General features: G+C 34.4%; 2 protein-coding genes across 2 annotated transcripts; both read right to left on the bottom strand.

The window, feature by feature from the left end:
* Window positions 1–14,278: 14,278 nt before the first annotated feature.
* Window positions 14,279–15,009, bottom strand: LOC139899832 (uncharacterized). The gene is made up of 3 exons (XM_071882665.1): window positions 14,696–15,009; window positions 14,380–14,611; window positions 14,279–14,290 (listed from the first exon to the last, which is right to left on the bottom strand). The coding sequence occupies exons 1-3, from the start codon at window positions 15,007–15,009 to the stop codon at window positions 14,279–14,281; spliced, it is 558 nt and encodes a 185-aa protein (XP_071738766.1).
* Window positions 15,010–15,134: 125 nt separating this feature from the next.
* Window positions 15,135–16,865, bottom strand: LOC139899825 (uncharacterized). The gene is made up of 2 exons (XM_071882657.1): window positions 15,683–16,865; window positions 15,135–15,307 (listed from the first exon to the last, which is right to left on the bottom strand). The coding sequence occupies exons 1-2, from the start codon at window positions 16,863–16,865 to the stop codon at window positions 15,135–15,137; spliced, it is 1,356 nt and encodes a 451-aa protein (XP_071738758.1).
* Window positions 16,866–17,486: the final 621 nt, after the last annotated feature.

The following is a 17,486-nucleotide window of genomic DNA, read 5'->3' as shown; positions in this document are numbered from 1 at the left end:
TTAGCTTTCCTTTATGCTTGGAGGCTCCGGTATGTGCTATTTGATTATTTGTGTGGCATGTCTATTTTATGCATATATATGTATGTAGTATATTGTCACTCACTAAGCGTTAGCTTACCCTCTCGTTGTTTACATTTTTATAGATTTGCATTGATACGGTGGCTCGGATAAGCGTGGGAACTAGTGGACTCGCGTAGTTACTTTAGAAGATCTTGCTTTTGGATTGATTAGGATTGGGTAGTGTATCCCCAATCTCCATGCTCGGTCTTTGTTTATGTGGAAACTCACGTGGTCGAAAACTTGTACGAAAGTCATAAAACGGCCGATGTGGGCCCGGTGTCGTAAAACTCGGTTTTATCGTGGAAAACTCTTAGTTTTAATTATCATAACATATTGTGAAAGTGTTTTCGTGTGAAGTGTCGGGAAGCGGGTTTTTTTCTCGCGTGTAAATGTAAAACTGATCAGAATATTTTAGTTCATTTGGACGCCGTCCAAAAGGCTAGGACACCATCCAGTCCTTCAGAGCTGGACGCCGTCCAGATGCACAATGTCACAAAAACATTTTTGGCGTGTTTTTGGTCGGATAACTGGTTGGGTCGTTACAAGTGGTATCAGAGCATGGTCTAAGGGATTTAGGCGACTTAAGATAGGTGCCTAGACTTAGACTTATGTGTGTGCTTAATTGCTGCTGGACTTGTAGGTGAACGGGTCAGACGGGGACTTGGTTAGTGCCTTAGCGCGTAGGTGAACTAACTAGGATTGTGACTTGTGTTGTGATATTATTTCTTCCGTGTGTTTATGTAGCGTAGAATATTTGGTTGTGTTGTTATATCATCGAGCGAGTCGGTCGTTGTACTAACATGTTCATATGGCGTGTGTACGTAATAAGGACTTGCAAACCTTATTACGGGGGCAAATCGTGTCTGCAAGTGATGTACGACGAGTGCTTAGCAAGATGGGACGGTGTTGTGCGTGTTGTTTTATACGATCGTGGACTAATCGTTTTGCATTCCTTAGAATGAAGACGGAAGTGTAGTGACCCGAACTTTTCCATGTTTATATATATTAATTGAGATTGATATTTACATGACTAAATGTTTCTAACGTGTTAAGCAATCAAACTTGTTAAGACTTGATTAAATGAAATAAGTTTTATATATACAATTAATCACCCAAGTTGACCATTCACGAACGTTAAAAATTTGTAAAAACTACATGTTGTGGTATATATAGACATATATATATGGCTGACATGAGATTATGATGAGTAAGTATCTCACTAAGTATATTAACAATGTGTGATATACATAAGAAATGAGATTACTAAGTTAAGAAACTCGAAATGATATATATAACGATTATCATTATGATAACGTCTACTAAATACATATGTATCATATTAAGATATTGATACACTATATTTAACATGATAAAATGATATTTAAATATATCATTAAGTGTGTTAACAATGAACTACATATGTAAAAACAAGACTACTAACTCAAGAATTACGAAACGAGACTTATATGTAACGATTATCGTTGTAACGATATTTTAATGTATATATCATATTAAGAGATATTCATACATCATAATATCATGATAACATAATAATTTAACATCTCATTTGATATAATAAACATTGGGTTAACAACATTAATTGAGATAGTTAACTTAAAGGTTTCAAAACAACACTTACATGTAATGACTAACGAAGACTTACGACTCCATTAGAATGTATATACATGTTGTGTTTTGATATGTATTCTTACACTTTTGAAAGACTTCAAGACACATATCAAAGTACTTCTACTTAACAAAAATGTTTACAATTACATCCTCGTTCAGTTTCATCAACAATTCTACTCGTATGCACCCGTATTCGTACTCGTACAATACACAGCTTTTAGATGTATGTACTATTGGTGAGCAGCTCTTAGCAGCCCATGTGAGTCACCTAACATATGTGGGAACCATCATTTGGCAACTAGCATGAAATATCTCATAAAATTACAAAAATATTAGTAATCATTCATGACTTATTTACATGAAAACAAAATTACATATCCTTTATATCTAATCCATATACCAACGACCAAAAACACCTATAAACACTTTCATTCTTCAATTTTCTTCATCTAATTGATCTCTCTCAAGTTTCATCTTCAAGTTCTAAGTGTTCTTCATAAATTCCATAAGTATAGTTTCATAAAAATCAAGAATACTTCCAAGTTTGCAAGTCTACTTCCAAGCTTTCTAATTCATTCCAAGTAATCATCTAAGATCAAGGAACCTTTGTTATTTACAGTAGGTTATCTTTCTAATTCAAGGTAATATTCATATTCAAACTTTGATTCAATTTTTACAACTATAACAATCTTATTTCGAGTGAAAATCTTACTTGAACTGTTTTCGTGTCATGATTCTGCTTCAAGAACTTTTAAGCCATCCAAGGATCCTTTGAAGCTAGATCCATTTTTCTCATTTCTAGTAGTTTTATCCAGAAAACTTGAGGTAGTAATGATGTTCATAACATCATTCAATTCATACATATATAGCTATCTTATTCGAAGGATTAAACTTGTAATCACTAGAACATAGTTTAGTTAATTCTAAACTTGTTCGCAAAAAAAAGTTAATCCTTCTAACTTGACTTTTAAAATCAACTAAACACATATTCTATATCTATATTATATGCTAACTTAATGATTTAAAACCTGGAAACACGATGAACACCATAAAATCGGATATACGCCGTCGTAGTGAAACCGGGGGCTGTTTTGGTTTGGATAATTAAAAACTATGATAAACTTTGATTTAAAAGTTATTCTTCTGGGAAAATGATTTTTCATATTAACATGAAACTATATCCAAAAATCTTGGTGAAACTCAAAGTGAAAGTATGTTTTTCAAAATGGTCATCAAGATGTCATTCTTTCGACTGAAATGACTACCTCTTTAGTAATTGACATTTAACTTAAATTTCTGACTATAAACCTATACCTTTTCTGTTTAGATTCTTAAATTAGAGTTCAATATGAAACTATAGCAATTTGATTCACTCAAAACGGATTTAAAATGAAGAAGTTATGGGTAAAACAAGATTGGATATTTTTGATCTTTTTAGCTACGGGAAATGTTTAACAAATCTATACAAATCATATCCTAGCTAACTTATATTGTATTATACATGTATTCTAATATATTATGTAATCTTGGGATACCATAGACACGTATGCAAATGTTTTGACATATCATATCGACCCATGTATATATATTATTTGGAACAACCATAGACACTCTATATGCAGTAATGTTGGAGTTAGCTATACAGGGTTGAGGTTGATTCCAAAAATATATATACTTTGAGTTGTGATCTAGCCTAAGACGTGTATACACTGGGTCATGGATTGATTTAAGATAATATATATCGATTTATTTCTGTACATCTATCTGTGGACAACTAGTTGTAGGTTATTAACGAGGACAGCTGACTTAATACACTCAAATCTTTAAAACATAATAAAAATGGTTGTAATTATATTTTGATCATACTTTGATATATATGTACATATTTGTATAGGTTCGTGAATCGATCCGTGGCCAAGTCTTATTTCCGAGGAAGGAAATATCTGTGAAAGTGAGTTATAGTCCCACTTTTAAAATCTAATATTTTTAGGATGAGAATACATGCAGGTTTTATAAATGATTTACAAAATAGACACAAGTACGTGAAACTACATTCTATGGTTGAATTATCGAAATCGAATATGCCCCTTTTTATTAAGTCTGGTAATCTAAGAATTAGGGAACAGACACCCAAATTGACGCGAATCCTAAAGATAGATCTATTGGGCCTAACAAACCTCATCCAAAGTACCGGATGCTTTAGTACTTCGAAATTTATATCATATCTGAAGGGTGTCCCGAAATGATGGGGATATTCTTATATATGCATCTTGTTAATGTCGGTTACTAGGTGTTCACCATATGAATGATTTTTATCTCTATGTATGGGATGTGTATTGAAATATGAAATCTTGTGGTCTATTGTTACGATTTGATATATATAGGTTAAACCTATAACTCACCAACATTTTTGTTGACGTTTAAAGCATGTTTATTCTCAGGTGAATACTAAGAGCTTCCGCAGTTGCATACTAAAATAAGGACAAGATTTGTAGTCCATGTTTGTATGATATTGTGTAAAAACTGCATTCAAGAAACATATGTCGATGTAATATATTTCTATTATAAACCATTATGTAATGGTCATGTGTAAACAGTATATTTTAGATCATCATTATTTGATAATCTACGTAATGCTTTTAAAACCTTTATTGATAAAATAAAGGTTATGGTTGTTTTAAAAATGAATGTAGTCTTTGAAAAACGTCTCATATAGAGGTCAAAACCTCGCAACGAAATCAATTAATATGGAACGTTTATAATCAATATGAACGGGACATTTCATTTGGTATTCGAGCATTGGTCTTAGAGAACCAAAAAATTTGCATTAGTGTGTCTTATCGAGTTTGTTAGGATGCATTAGTGAGTCTGGACTTCGACCGTGTTTTCTTTAAAAATGATTGCTTAACATTTTTGTTGGAAACTATATATTATTAACATGTAAATATTATTTGATATATTAATCTCTTAACATGTTTGATATTGTGTGATAGATGTCTACCTCTAACACAAATCCCATTAACTCAAATAATAATAACGAAGAGTCGAATATATATTGGCAAGATTCACAAGTTCCCGAAGAACCGGAAGAAGAGGAAACGGAACCTGAAGAAGAGGAACCGGAAGAAGATGAACCAGAAGAAGAGGAACCGGAAGAAGAAGAGGTTCCGGAGGGGGGAATAGTAGGAACCACAGAAAACCGGTCAAATAAAAGAAAATCCTCAACCAATGGACAAAAGTTAATAATGGTCAATGGTGTTTCCGCTAAGGAAGCAAAATATTGGGAAAATTACCAATTTTCTGATGAATTGGATCCTGATGAGGATTCCGATGATGTTATAGAAATTATCCCGACCTAATTTAATGAGGCAAAAGAAAATAATAAGGGAAAAGGCATCAAAATAGAGAAATCTGATTCCGACCCCGATGTACTTTATATGTACCGTCAACACCCGTATTTTCAATATCGTGACAATAACCCGGGAACCTCTAAACCACCAAGTTTTTCTAAACCAATGTGGAAAACGACGGCTCGTATTAGAGGAACATCATATATCCCTAGAAAATTAGGAAAAAGAACCAAGTCCGAAGAAGAAGAAACCAGTGATTCAGATTATAAGGGTGTGAGCATGTTGTGTAATAAATGTATTGTAGTGTGCTTGTACTTTTATGTTCTATGTAAAAATTGCTTGTATTGTTTGTTATTATGAATCTAATCCTTGTCTATTTTACAGTATAAAAACAAAATGGACGTTAAGGGTAGACACCCGAATATTTTAGAAGACCTACCAGAGGATATGATTGAGGAAATCTTGTCTAGAGTCGGTCAGAATTCATCAGCACATTTAGTTATTGCGAAATTAACTTGTCAAACATTTGAAAGACTTTCCAGAAATGCCTTAGTTTATAAAAGGCTTTCCTTTGATAGGTGGGGTATATCACATTGGGGAGACTTTAAGTTACGCCGTGTTTTCTTTAAAGCATTAAATGCGGGGAACCTAAATGTAATTTTACGCTACGGGTTAAGAACCTATTTTGACTCAACATATCCCAGCATAGGATTTTGTGAATTAGAAAGAGCTTCTAACATGCAACATAAAGAAGCATGTTATGCTTACGGGTTAGTGAGCTTCTTACCAAAGTGAGAAAAAGAACGTCGGATTGCAGCTTTTAAATAAAACTTTCCCACAAGTGATGGATTCAGTAGTTGGGGTGAGAAACAAGGTTTTTAGATTATTACGGGGCTGTTGGACATTACGAAACCCTCGTCCTTTTGACGACATTACAACATGCTGCCTAGCCAATGGTCATAACGGTTATTTTCCACAAGACCAAGGATGGAAAGTCGTCTTAGTAAAACCAGAATGCATGACTTGTTTCTGGACTTATGAATTACGTGTCTTTATTTCCTTTGCTGAACAACTTGCGTATTAACTAGATTTATCTTCAAAACTGTCCTGTATCATAGTGTACTATATTTCATGTTATATGTAATATAGCGAAGTTGTAAATTTGAAGAATATTTGTATGTGATATATTATTGTAATCAGTTTTTCAAATGGAATTGTAGTAGTTGAATTGTATATTAGCTACTAAGTATGAACTTAACGGGTAGGTAGTACCCGAATTTAAACTTATAAACGCTAATATGAAGAAAAAGCTTTTATAAATGAGTTCATATTATGCTACGAGATACTATTGACTACTCTTAATATTCTGTATGATTAACTTGTTTCATTTGACTATTTTGAAGGAAATGGCACCGACTACTCGACACACCTTGAATATGAGTGAAGAGGAATTTCGTGCCTTTCTTGCTTCAAACATAGCCACAGTACAGGCCGCGCTACATACCAACAATAACTTTGAATCTAGCAATACAGCTAACGGCGCAAGAAATCGTGTAGGATGCTCCTACAAGGAATTCACTGCCTGCAAACCTTCAGAATTTGATGGGACCGAAGGACCAATCGGATTGAAACGGTGGACCGAGAAAGTTGAATCGGTGTTTACCATAAGTAAGTGTGCTGAAGGAGACAAAGTGAAGTACGCTACGCATACCTTCATAGGTATTACGTTAACATGGTGGAATACCTATCTAGAGCAAGTGGGAGAAGATGCTGCTTACGCACTACCGTGGTCAGCATTCAAGCACTTGATGAACGAGAAGTACCGTCCCAGAATCGAGGTCAATAAGCTCAAGTCAGAACTTAGAGGGTTACAAACACAGGGATTCGATATTACTTCGTACGAAAGACGATTCACAGAATTGTGCCTATTGTGTCCGAGAGCGTTCGAAGATGAGGAAGAGAAGATCGACGCGTTTGTGAAAGGGTTACCGGAGAGAATCCAAGAAGATATAAGTTCACACGAGCCTGCCTCCATACAAAAGGCATGTAGAATGGCTCACAAACTAGTGAACTAGATTGAGGGAAGAATTAAAGAACAGGCGGCCGAAGAGGCCAACGTGAAGCTAGTCAAAAGAAAGTGGGAGGAAAACGGTGATAAGAGTCACCAATACAACAACAACTATCCCAACAATCGCAACATCAATCGCAACTACAACAAACGGCACAACAACAACAACAACTACAACAATCATCCCAACAACAATAACAACCGCAACAACAACAACAATCAGAAGCAGCTATGCCAAAGGTGTGAAAAGTATCACTCGGGGTTCTGCACCAAATTTTACAACAAGTGTAAAAGAAATGGTCATAGCGCGGCGAAGTGTGAGGTCTACGGACCAGGGGTTAACAGAACGAAAGGAACAAATGGTGTCAGAACGAGTAATGGCGGAGCAAGTAGTGTCAGAGCAAGTTATGCCAATGTAGTTTATTATAAATATGGAAAACCGGGCCACATTATTAGAAATTGCCCGAACCAGGAGAACACGAATGGACAAGGCCGCGGAAGAGTTTTCAATATTAATGCGGCAGAGGCACAGGAAGACCCGAAACTTGTTACGGGTACGTTTCTTATTGACAATAAATCTGCTTACGTTTTATTTGATTCGGGTGCAGATAGAAGCTATATGAGTAGAGATTTTTGTGCTAAATTAAGTTATCCATTGACACCGTTGGATAGTAAATTTTTACTCGAATTAGCAAACGGTAAATTAATTTCAGCAGATTATATATGCCGGAATCGAGAAATTAAACTGGGTAGCGAAATATTTAAGATTGATTTGATACCAGTAGAGTTACGGAGTTTTGATGTAATAGTTGGCATGGACTGGCCGAAGGGGATGAAAGCAGAGATCGTATATTACAAAAATGCAATTCGCATTGTACGAGAAGAAGGAGAACCCTTAATGGTGTACGGAGAAAAGGGCAACACGAAGCTACATCTTACTATTAATTTGAAGGCACAAAAACTAATAAGAAAAGGTTGCTATGCTGTTCTAGCACATGTCGAGAAAGTACAAATTGAAGAAAAGAGCATCAATGATGTTCCCGTCGCAAAAGAATTTCCCGATGTATTTTCGAAAGAATTACTGGGACTACCTCCACATCGATCTGTTGAATTTCAAATAGATCTTGTACCAGGAGCTGCACCAATAGCTTGTGCTCCTTACAGACTCGCACCCAGCGAGATGAAAGAACTGCAAAGCCAACTGCAAGAACTATTTGAATGTGGTTTCATTCGACCAAGCACATCACCATGGGGAGCTCCTGTTTTGTTTGTCAAGAAGAAGGATGGTACATTTAGGTTGTGTATTAACTACAGAGAGTTGAATAAACTTACCATCAAAAACCGTTATCCACTGCGCAGAATTGACGACTTATTTGATCAACTACAAGGCTCGTCGGTTTATTCAAAAATTGATTTACGTTCTGGATATCATCAAATGCGAGTAAAGGAGGATGATATTCCAAAAACTGCTTTTAGGACGCGTTATGGTCATTACGAGTTTATGGTTATGCCGTTTGGATTGACTAACACACCAGCTGTGTTCATGGACCTTATGAACTGAGTGTGTGGGCCATATCTTGACAAGTTTGTCATTGTTTTCATCGATGACATACTTATTTACTCAAAGAATGATCAAGAGCACGAAGAACATTTGAGAAAAGTGCTAGAAGTATCGAGGAAAGAAAAACTGTACGCTAAGTTTTCAAAGTGTGCATTTTGGTTGGAAGAAGTTCAATTCCTCGGTCACATAGTGAACAAAGAAGGTATCCAGGTGGACCCGGCAAAGATCGAAACCGTTGAAAAGTGGGAAACCCCAAAAACTCCGAAGCATATACGTCAATTTTTAGGATTGGCTGGTTACTACAGAAGATTCATCAAAGATTTCTCTAAAATAGCAAAACCCTTGACTGCATTAACGCATAAAGGGAAGAAATTTGAATGGAAGGATGAACAAGAGAAGGCGTTTAAGTTATTGAAGAAAAAGCTAACTACGGCACCTATATTGTCATTGCCTGAAGGGAATGATGATTTTGTGATTTATTGTGACACATCAAAGCAAGGTCTCGGTTGTGTATTAATGCAATGAACGAAGGTGAATGCTTATGCGTCTAGACAATTGAAGATTCACGAGCAAAATTATACGACTCACGATTTGGAATTGGGTGCTGTTGTTTTTGCATTAAAGACTTGGAGGCATTATTTATATGGGGTCAAAAGTATTATATATACCGACCACAAAAGTCTCCAACATATATTTAATCAGAAGCAACTGAATATGAGACAACGCAGGTGGATTGAACTGTTGAATGATTATGATTTTGAGATTCGATACCACCCGGGGAAGGCGAATGTGGTAGCTGACGCTTTGAGTAGAAAGGACAGAGAACCTATACGGGTAAAAGCTATGAATATAATTATGCGTACTAACCTTACTACTCAAATAAAAGAGGCGCAACAGGGGGTTGTAAAAGAAGGAAAGTTGAAGAATGAGATACCCAAAGGATCAGAGAAACATCTTAATATTCGGGAAGACGGAACCCGATATAGGGCTGATAGAATTTGGGTACCAAGGTTTGGAGATGTGAGAGAAATGGTACTTAAAGAAGCACATAAAACTAGATATTCAATACATCCTGGAGTGGGGAAGATGTATAAAGATCTCAAGAAACACTTTTGGTGGCCGAGTATGAAAGCCGATATTGCTAAATATGTAGGAGAATGTTTGACGTGTTCTAAGGTCAAAGCTGAACATCAGAAACCATCAGGTCTACTACAATAACCTGAAATCCCGGAATGGAAATGGGAAAACATTACCATGGATTTCATTACTAAATTTCCAAGGACTGCAAGTGGTTATGATACTATTTGGGTAATAGTTGATCGTCTCACCAAGTCAGCACACTTCCTGCCAATGAGAGAAGATGACAAAATGGAGAAGTTGGCGCGATTGTATTTGAAGGAGGTTGTCTCCAGACATGGAATACCCATCTCTATTATCTCTGATAGGAATGGTAGATTTGTTTCAAGGTTCTGGCAGACGTTGCAACAAGCATTGGGGACTTATCTAGACATGAGTACTGCCTATCATCCACAAACTAATGGGTAGAGCGAAAGAACGATACAAACGCTTGAAGATATGCTACGAGCATGTGTTATTGATTTCGGAAACAGTTGGGATCGACACCTACCGTTAGCAGAATTTTCCTACAATAACAGTTATCATTCTAGTATTGAGATGGCGCCGTTTGAGGCACTTTATGGTAGAAAGTGCAGGTCTCCGATTTGTTGGAATAAAGTGGGGGATAGAAAGATTACGGGTCCGGAGATAATACAAGAAACTACTGAGAAAATCATCCAAATTCAACAACGATTGAAAACCGCCCAGAGTCGACAAAAGAGCTACGCGGATAGTAAAAGAAAAGATATAGAGTTTGAAATTAGAGAAATGGTCATGCTTAAGGTTTCACCTTGGAAAGGCGTTGTTCGATTTGGTAAACGGGGGAAACTAAATCCAAGGTACATTGGACCATTCAAGATTATAGATCGTGTCGGACCAGTAGCTTACCAACTGGAGCTACCTCAACAACTCGCGGCTGTACATAACACTTTCCACGTCTAGAATTTGAAGAAATGTTTTGCTAAAGAAGATCTCACTATTCCGTTAGACGAAATCCAAATCAATGAAAAACTTCAATTCATTGAAGAACCCGTCGAAATAATGGATCGTGAGGTTAAGAGACTTAAGCAAAACAAGATACCAATTGTTAAGGTTCGATGGAATGCTCGTAGAGGACCCGAGTTCACCTGGGAGCATGAAGATCAGATGAAGAAGAAATACCCGCATCTATTTCCAAAAGATTCGTCAACACCTTCAACAGCTTAAAATTTCGGGACGAAATTTATTTAACGGGTAGGTACTGTAGTGACCCGAACTTTTCTATGTTTATATACATTAATTGAGATTGATATTTACATGACTAAATGTTTCCAACGTTTTAAGCAATCAAACTTTTTAAGACTTGATTAAATGAAATAAGTTTCATATAGACAATTGATCACCCAAGTTGACCGGCGATTCACGAACGTTACAAATTTGTAAAAACTACATGTTGTGGTATATATTGATATATATATATGGTTGACATGAGATTATGATTAGTAAGTATCTCACTAAGTATATTAACAATGTGTGATATATATAAGAAATGAGATTACTAAGTTAAGAAACTCGAAATGATATATATAACGATTATCGTTATGATAACGTCTACTAAATACATATGTATCATATTAAGATATTGATACACTATATTTAACATGATAAAATGATATTTAAATATATCATTAAGTGTGTTAACAATGAACTACATATGTAAAAACAAGACTACTAACTCAAGAATTACGAAACGAGACTTATATGTAACGATTATCGTTGTAACGATATTTTAATGTATATATCACATTAAGAGATATTCATACATCATAATATCATGATAAAATAATAATTTAACATCTCATTTGATATAATAAACATTGCGTTAATAACATTAATTGAGATCGTTAACTTAAAGGTTTCAAAACAACACTTACATGTAACGACTAACGAAGACTTAACGACTCCATTAGAATGTATATTCATGTTGTGTTTTGATATGTATTCTTACACTTTTGAAAGAATTCAAGACACATATCAAAGTACTTCTACTTAACAAAAATGCTTACAATTACATCCTCATTTAGTTTCATCAACAATTCTACTCGTATGCACCCGTATTCGTACTTGTACAATACACAGCTTTTAGATGTATGTACTATTGGTATATACACTCCAATGATCAGATCTTAGCAGCCCATGTGAGTCACCTAACATATGTAGGAACCATAATTTGGCAACTATCATAAAATATCTCATAAAATTACAAAAATATTAGTAATCATTCATGACTTATTTACATGAAAACAAAATTACATATCCTTTATATGTAATCCATATACCAACGACCAAAAACACCTACAAACACTTTAATTCTTCAATTTTCTTCATCTAATTGATCTCTCTCAAGTTCCATCTTCAAGTTCTAAGTGTTCTTCATAAATTCCATAAGTATAGTTTCATAAAAATCAAGAATACTTCCAAGTTTGCAAGTCTACTTCCAAGCTTTCTAATTCATTCCAAGTAATCATCAAAGATGAAGGAACCTTTGTTATTTATAGTAGGTTATCTTTCTAATTCAAGGTAATATTCATATTCAAACTTTGATTCAATTTCTACAACTATAACAATCTTATTTCGAGTGAAAATCTTACTTGAACTGTTTTCGTGTCATGATTCTGCTTCAAGAACTTTCAAGCCATCCAAGGATCCTTTGAAGCTAGATCCATTTTTCTCATTTCTAGTAGTTTTATCCAGAAAACTTGAGGTAGTAATGATGTTCATAACATCATTCGATTCATACATATAAAGCTATCTTATTCGAAGGTTTAAACTTGTAATCACTAGAACATAGTTTAGTTAATTCTAAATTTGTTCGCAAACAAAAGTTAATCCTTCTAACTTGAGTTTTAAAATCAACTAAACAAATGTTCTATATCTATATGATATGCTAACTTAATGATTTAAAACCTGAAAACACGATGAACACCATAAAATCGGATATACGCCGTCGTAGTGAAACTGGGGGCTGTTTTGGTTTGGATAATTAAAAACTATGATAAACTTTGATTTAAAAGTTGTTCTTCTGGGAAATTGATTTTTCATATGAACATGAAACTATATCCAAAAATCTTGGTTAAACTCAAAGTGAAAGTATGTTTTTCAAAATGGTCATCAAGATGTCGTTCTTTCGACGAAAATGACTACCTCTTTAGTAATTGACATGTAACTTATATTTCTGACAATAAACCTATACTTTTTCTGTTTCGATTCTTAAATTAGAGTTCAATATGAAACCATAGCAATTTGATTCACTCAAAACGGATTTAAAATGAAGAAGTTATGGGTAAAACAAGATTGGATATTTTTGATCTTTTTAGCTACGGGAAATGTTTAACAAATCTATACAAATCATATCCTAGCTAACTTATATTGTATTATACATATATTCTAATATATTATGTAATCTTAGGATACCATAGACACGTATGCAAATGTTTTGACATATCATATCGACCCATGTATATATATTATTTGGAACAACCATAGACACTCTATATGCAGTAATGTTGGAGTTAGCTATACAGGGTTGAGGTTGATTCCAAAAATATATATACTTTGAGTTGTGATCTCGCCTGAGACGTGTATACAATGGGTCATGGATTGATTCAAGATAATATATATCGATTTATTTCTGTACATCAAACTATGGACAACTAGTTGTAGGTTATTAACGAGGACAGCTGACTTAATACACTCAAATCTTTAAAACATAATAAAAATGGTTGTAATTATATTTTGATCATACTTTGATATATATGTACATATTTGTATAGGTTCGTGAATCGATCCGTGGCCAAGTCTTATTTCCAAGGAAGGAGATATCTGTGAATGTGAGTTATAGTCCCACTTTTAAAATCTAATATTTTTGGGATGAGAATACATGCAGGTTTTATAAATGATTTACAAAATAGACACAAGTACGTGAAACTACATTCTATGGTTGAATTATTGAAATTGAATATGCCCCTTTTTATTAAGTCTGGTAATCTAAGAATTAGGGAACAGACACCCTAATTGACGCGAATCCTAAAGATAGATCTATTGGGCCTAACAAACCCCATCCAAAGTACCGGATGCTTTAGTACTTTGAAATTTATATCATATTCGAAGGGTGTCCCGGAATGATGGGGATATTCTTATATATGCATCTTGTTAATGTCAGTTACCAGGTGTTCACCATATGAATAATTTTTATCTCTATTTATGGGATGTGAAGAAGAAGAGTAAGAGGGGTCACATGCAGAGGCGAAGCCAGGATTTGAGGATATGGGTGGCAGTTTACATAATAAATAAATATTACTAATAGAAATTGCATTCACGCATTGTAGCAATGTATTATTACAAAAAACTAAAAGTAACAATCGTTTAAATAAAAACATACGCGGTTTACTGACGCTCTCTCTATATAAGCGATTTCCATAATTAATCGTCAAGAAAATCACGCCGATCATTTTCTCATTGAGTAACCTATCAACAGTTATGAAATAGTAAAATTAAGTGTACAATTAAATATTTATAAAGTATATGCTAAAAGTAAGTTAAACTAAAAATAGTACCATGGGCATTTGAAGTCGAACACATCTAGGTTTCTTGAAAGCAAAATCATCAATTATCTCATATGTAGAAAAGGTTTCTACAATATCCCTCTCAATGTAAAGAATCAAACAGTTTTTAAGAAAATCGTCACCCATGGTGCTACGAAGTCTTGTTTTAACAATTTTCATTGAAGAGAAAGCTCGTTCACTTGTTGCAGTTGAAACCGAAAGAGTTAATATAAGTTGAATTAATCTATCAAGCAACGGATACAACTCCGACCTATTAGTTTCTTGTAAGCCTCTACATAACTCAGCAATAGTTCGAACCTTTTTTTACTCGAGATGATTAGGCACATCTAGCTCATAATGTTGTAGCTCAACTTTTAACAGAAGAACTTCTTGCTCTGTAAAGTCCGATGGATAAAAAGTTTTTGCTAATTTACAAATATCATCTTTAATGAAGGGCTTTCTTGGGTCCAAAGCAACATTGAGTTGAAGAAGTTCTGTCACTGACTCACTAAATCTAGAGTTCAACTCTTGCAACTGACTATCAATAGCACCAATGAACACATCAACTCGGTAATGATGTTCGACAGTCACATTGTCTTTTTTTGAACGAGATCGAATTATGTCTTTGTAATTCTTTGTCATTTTAGGAATTTTAATGTTATTAGATTCACAAAAAACAACAACTTTATCCAAACGTGACTGCCATCCTTGATCCCTTAAATTTTGAATCAATGTCTTTGTCGTGGAAACCAAAGTCAAATCGTTAACTATATCTTAAGATTTACGTTGAAAGCTTGACAAAGCTTATCAGTTTTTCTCATTATCTTCTTCATCAAATGCATAACAAACACAAAATCAAATGACAATAATTCTGTAAGAGCAAAAGAAGCATCACCTTTTTGAGAAGGAGTAGACCCATTAACAGCAATTTCACGTAGCACTACAACGGAAGGGCCATACAATTTTAACAAGCTACATATTGATCGGTAATGTGAACTCCATCTTGTATCTCTAGCTCTTTGCAAATTTTGGATTTGATTTGCTCCTTTCCCACTCTCAAGCTCTCCAATTTTAGCTAGATGTGCAATTTCACTAATCTGGGCATACTATAACTGATCATGATGCTAGGAAGAAGAATCAATGACATTAATAATAAAGTTTAGATTCTTAAAACATTTGTGCACTTCAACCACTTCTTTAGATGCCGCGACTAAAGCTAGCTGCAACTGATGAGCAAAATAATGTATATAATAAGCATAAGGGCATTCCTTCAGCATTAAAGCTTATAACCCGTTCCATTCTCCCCTCATGTTACTAGCTCCATCATATCCTTGGCCTCGAATATCTTGAACATCAAGCTTATGAAAAGATAAAGAAGACAAGATTTCATCTTTTAAAGTTATCGCACTTGTATCTTTTACATGAACCAAGTCTAAAAACCTCTCCTTAACGTACCCATCTCGGTGAACAAATCTCACAACAATTACCATTTGCTCCTTTTTAGATTCATCTCGACACTCATCAACTATTAAACAAAACTTTGCATTTCCAATTTCTTCACGAATCGATTTTTGAACATTTGTAGCAAAAATTTGTAAAATTTCTTTTTGCACATCTGGAGAAGTACATCTTGCATTTTGAGGATCATTTTCTAACACGACTTTCTCAACATCGTTGTTATAAGAGGCAACTAACTTTATCAATTCAAGGAAATTTCCTTGATTTTTTGAACCAGGTCGCTCATCATGACCTCTAAGAGCGCAAGCTTGCACTATAAGCCATTTAATCATCTCAATCGATGTTCTAACTCGAAGCCTATTATCAGCTATCTCTTGATTTGTTTGTTTCTCTATAACATTCTCTATATGACATAATTGATTTTTTAAATTTTCGTAACATCTCACATAATAATTATGAGCTGAAGCTGAAGTTTTACCTTCATGTTTGAGGAAAGAACAATCTTGGCCACAATTAACCTTTTTCCAATTTCTAAACCCTTTCTTGATGAATGTTTCAGAACCTGCTCTTCCAATAGGATTCTTATAAAATAAGTAACATGGAAATAAATATGCAGCATCAATTATCTCAGAATATTCTAACCACCAAAATTTACTAAACCAAGCTTGTTGAAAGCTTCTATTACCACTATTTGAGCTACTCAAACTTTGAACATACTTTGACTTACGCAGTTGATAAGGTCCATGTTTAACATATGCTCTTCTGATCTTGTCATGTTGGTTAATTGGATAATCCATGAAAGAAGGTCGCAAACATGGATCTCGAACCAATGAATCCAAATTTATATCCCCTAAATTTGATGTATCATTTTTTTTTTCAGTTTCAATTCTGGGAGATTCTTCCATAATGATTTCATCATCCACAATTGATTGTGGATTATTAGCACCATCTTCCATAACATTATTTGTTTCCGATTGCGATTGATTATTATCAACATTTGTTGGCTTGAAAAAGTCAAGCATTGTTCTTTTTGGACCCATGTTTAACCTAACATCATTAAATAAATTCATGATAAGCAATTCAATAATTTTAAAAGAATTAACGATTATAACTTTTTAACTCAAATCCATTAAAATTATTGGTAACAACTCTTGTCTCTAGATACTAATAAGCAATACTTATATTCTTATCCTTAAATTAGCATGCAACAGCGGAAGCTCTTAATAATCACCTGAGAATAAACATGCTTAAAAGTCAACAAAAATGTTGGTGAGTTATAGGTTTAACCTATATATTTATCAAATCGTAATAATAGACCAAAAGATTTCCATTTCCATTTTTCAATAACATGCGAACTACATAAAAACCATTCATATGTTGAACACCTGGTAACCGACATTAACGAAATGCATATAGAATATCCCCAAAACAGAAATCCATCTGTATTAATAACTCGAAGTACTAAAGCATACCATTTTCCAGTATGGGGGGAGTTAGTGCCTGTAGATCTACCTTTAGGATTCGCGTCAATTAGGGTGTCTGTTCCCTAATTCTTAGGTTACCAAGCTAAAAGGGTGATATTCGGTATTTATAATCTAACATAGAATGTAATTTCAAGTACTTGTCTTTATTTTGTAAAACATTTACAAAACTGCATGTAT

The sequence above is a fragment of the Rutidosis leptorrhynchoides genome, chromosome 1 (assembly GCF_046630445.1).
Source record: "Rutidosis leptorrhynchoides isolate AG116_Rl617_1_P2 chromosome 1, CSIRO_AGI_Rlap_v1, whole genome shotgun sequence".
In the NCBI taxonomy this organism is placed as follows: Eukaryota; Viridiplantae; Streptophyta; class Magnoliopsida; order Asterales; family Asteraceae; genus Rutidosis; species Rutidosis leptorrhynchoides.
This window is presented reverse-complemented; position numbering and strand designations above follow the sequence as displayed.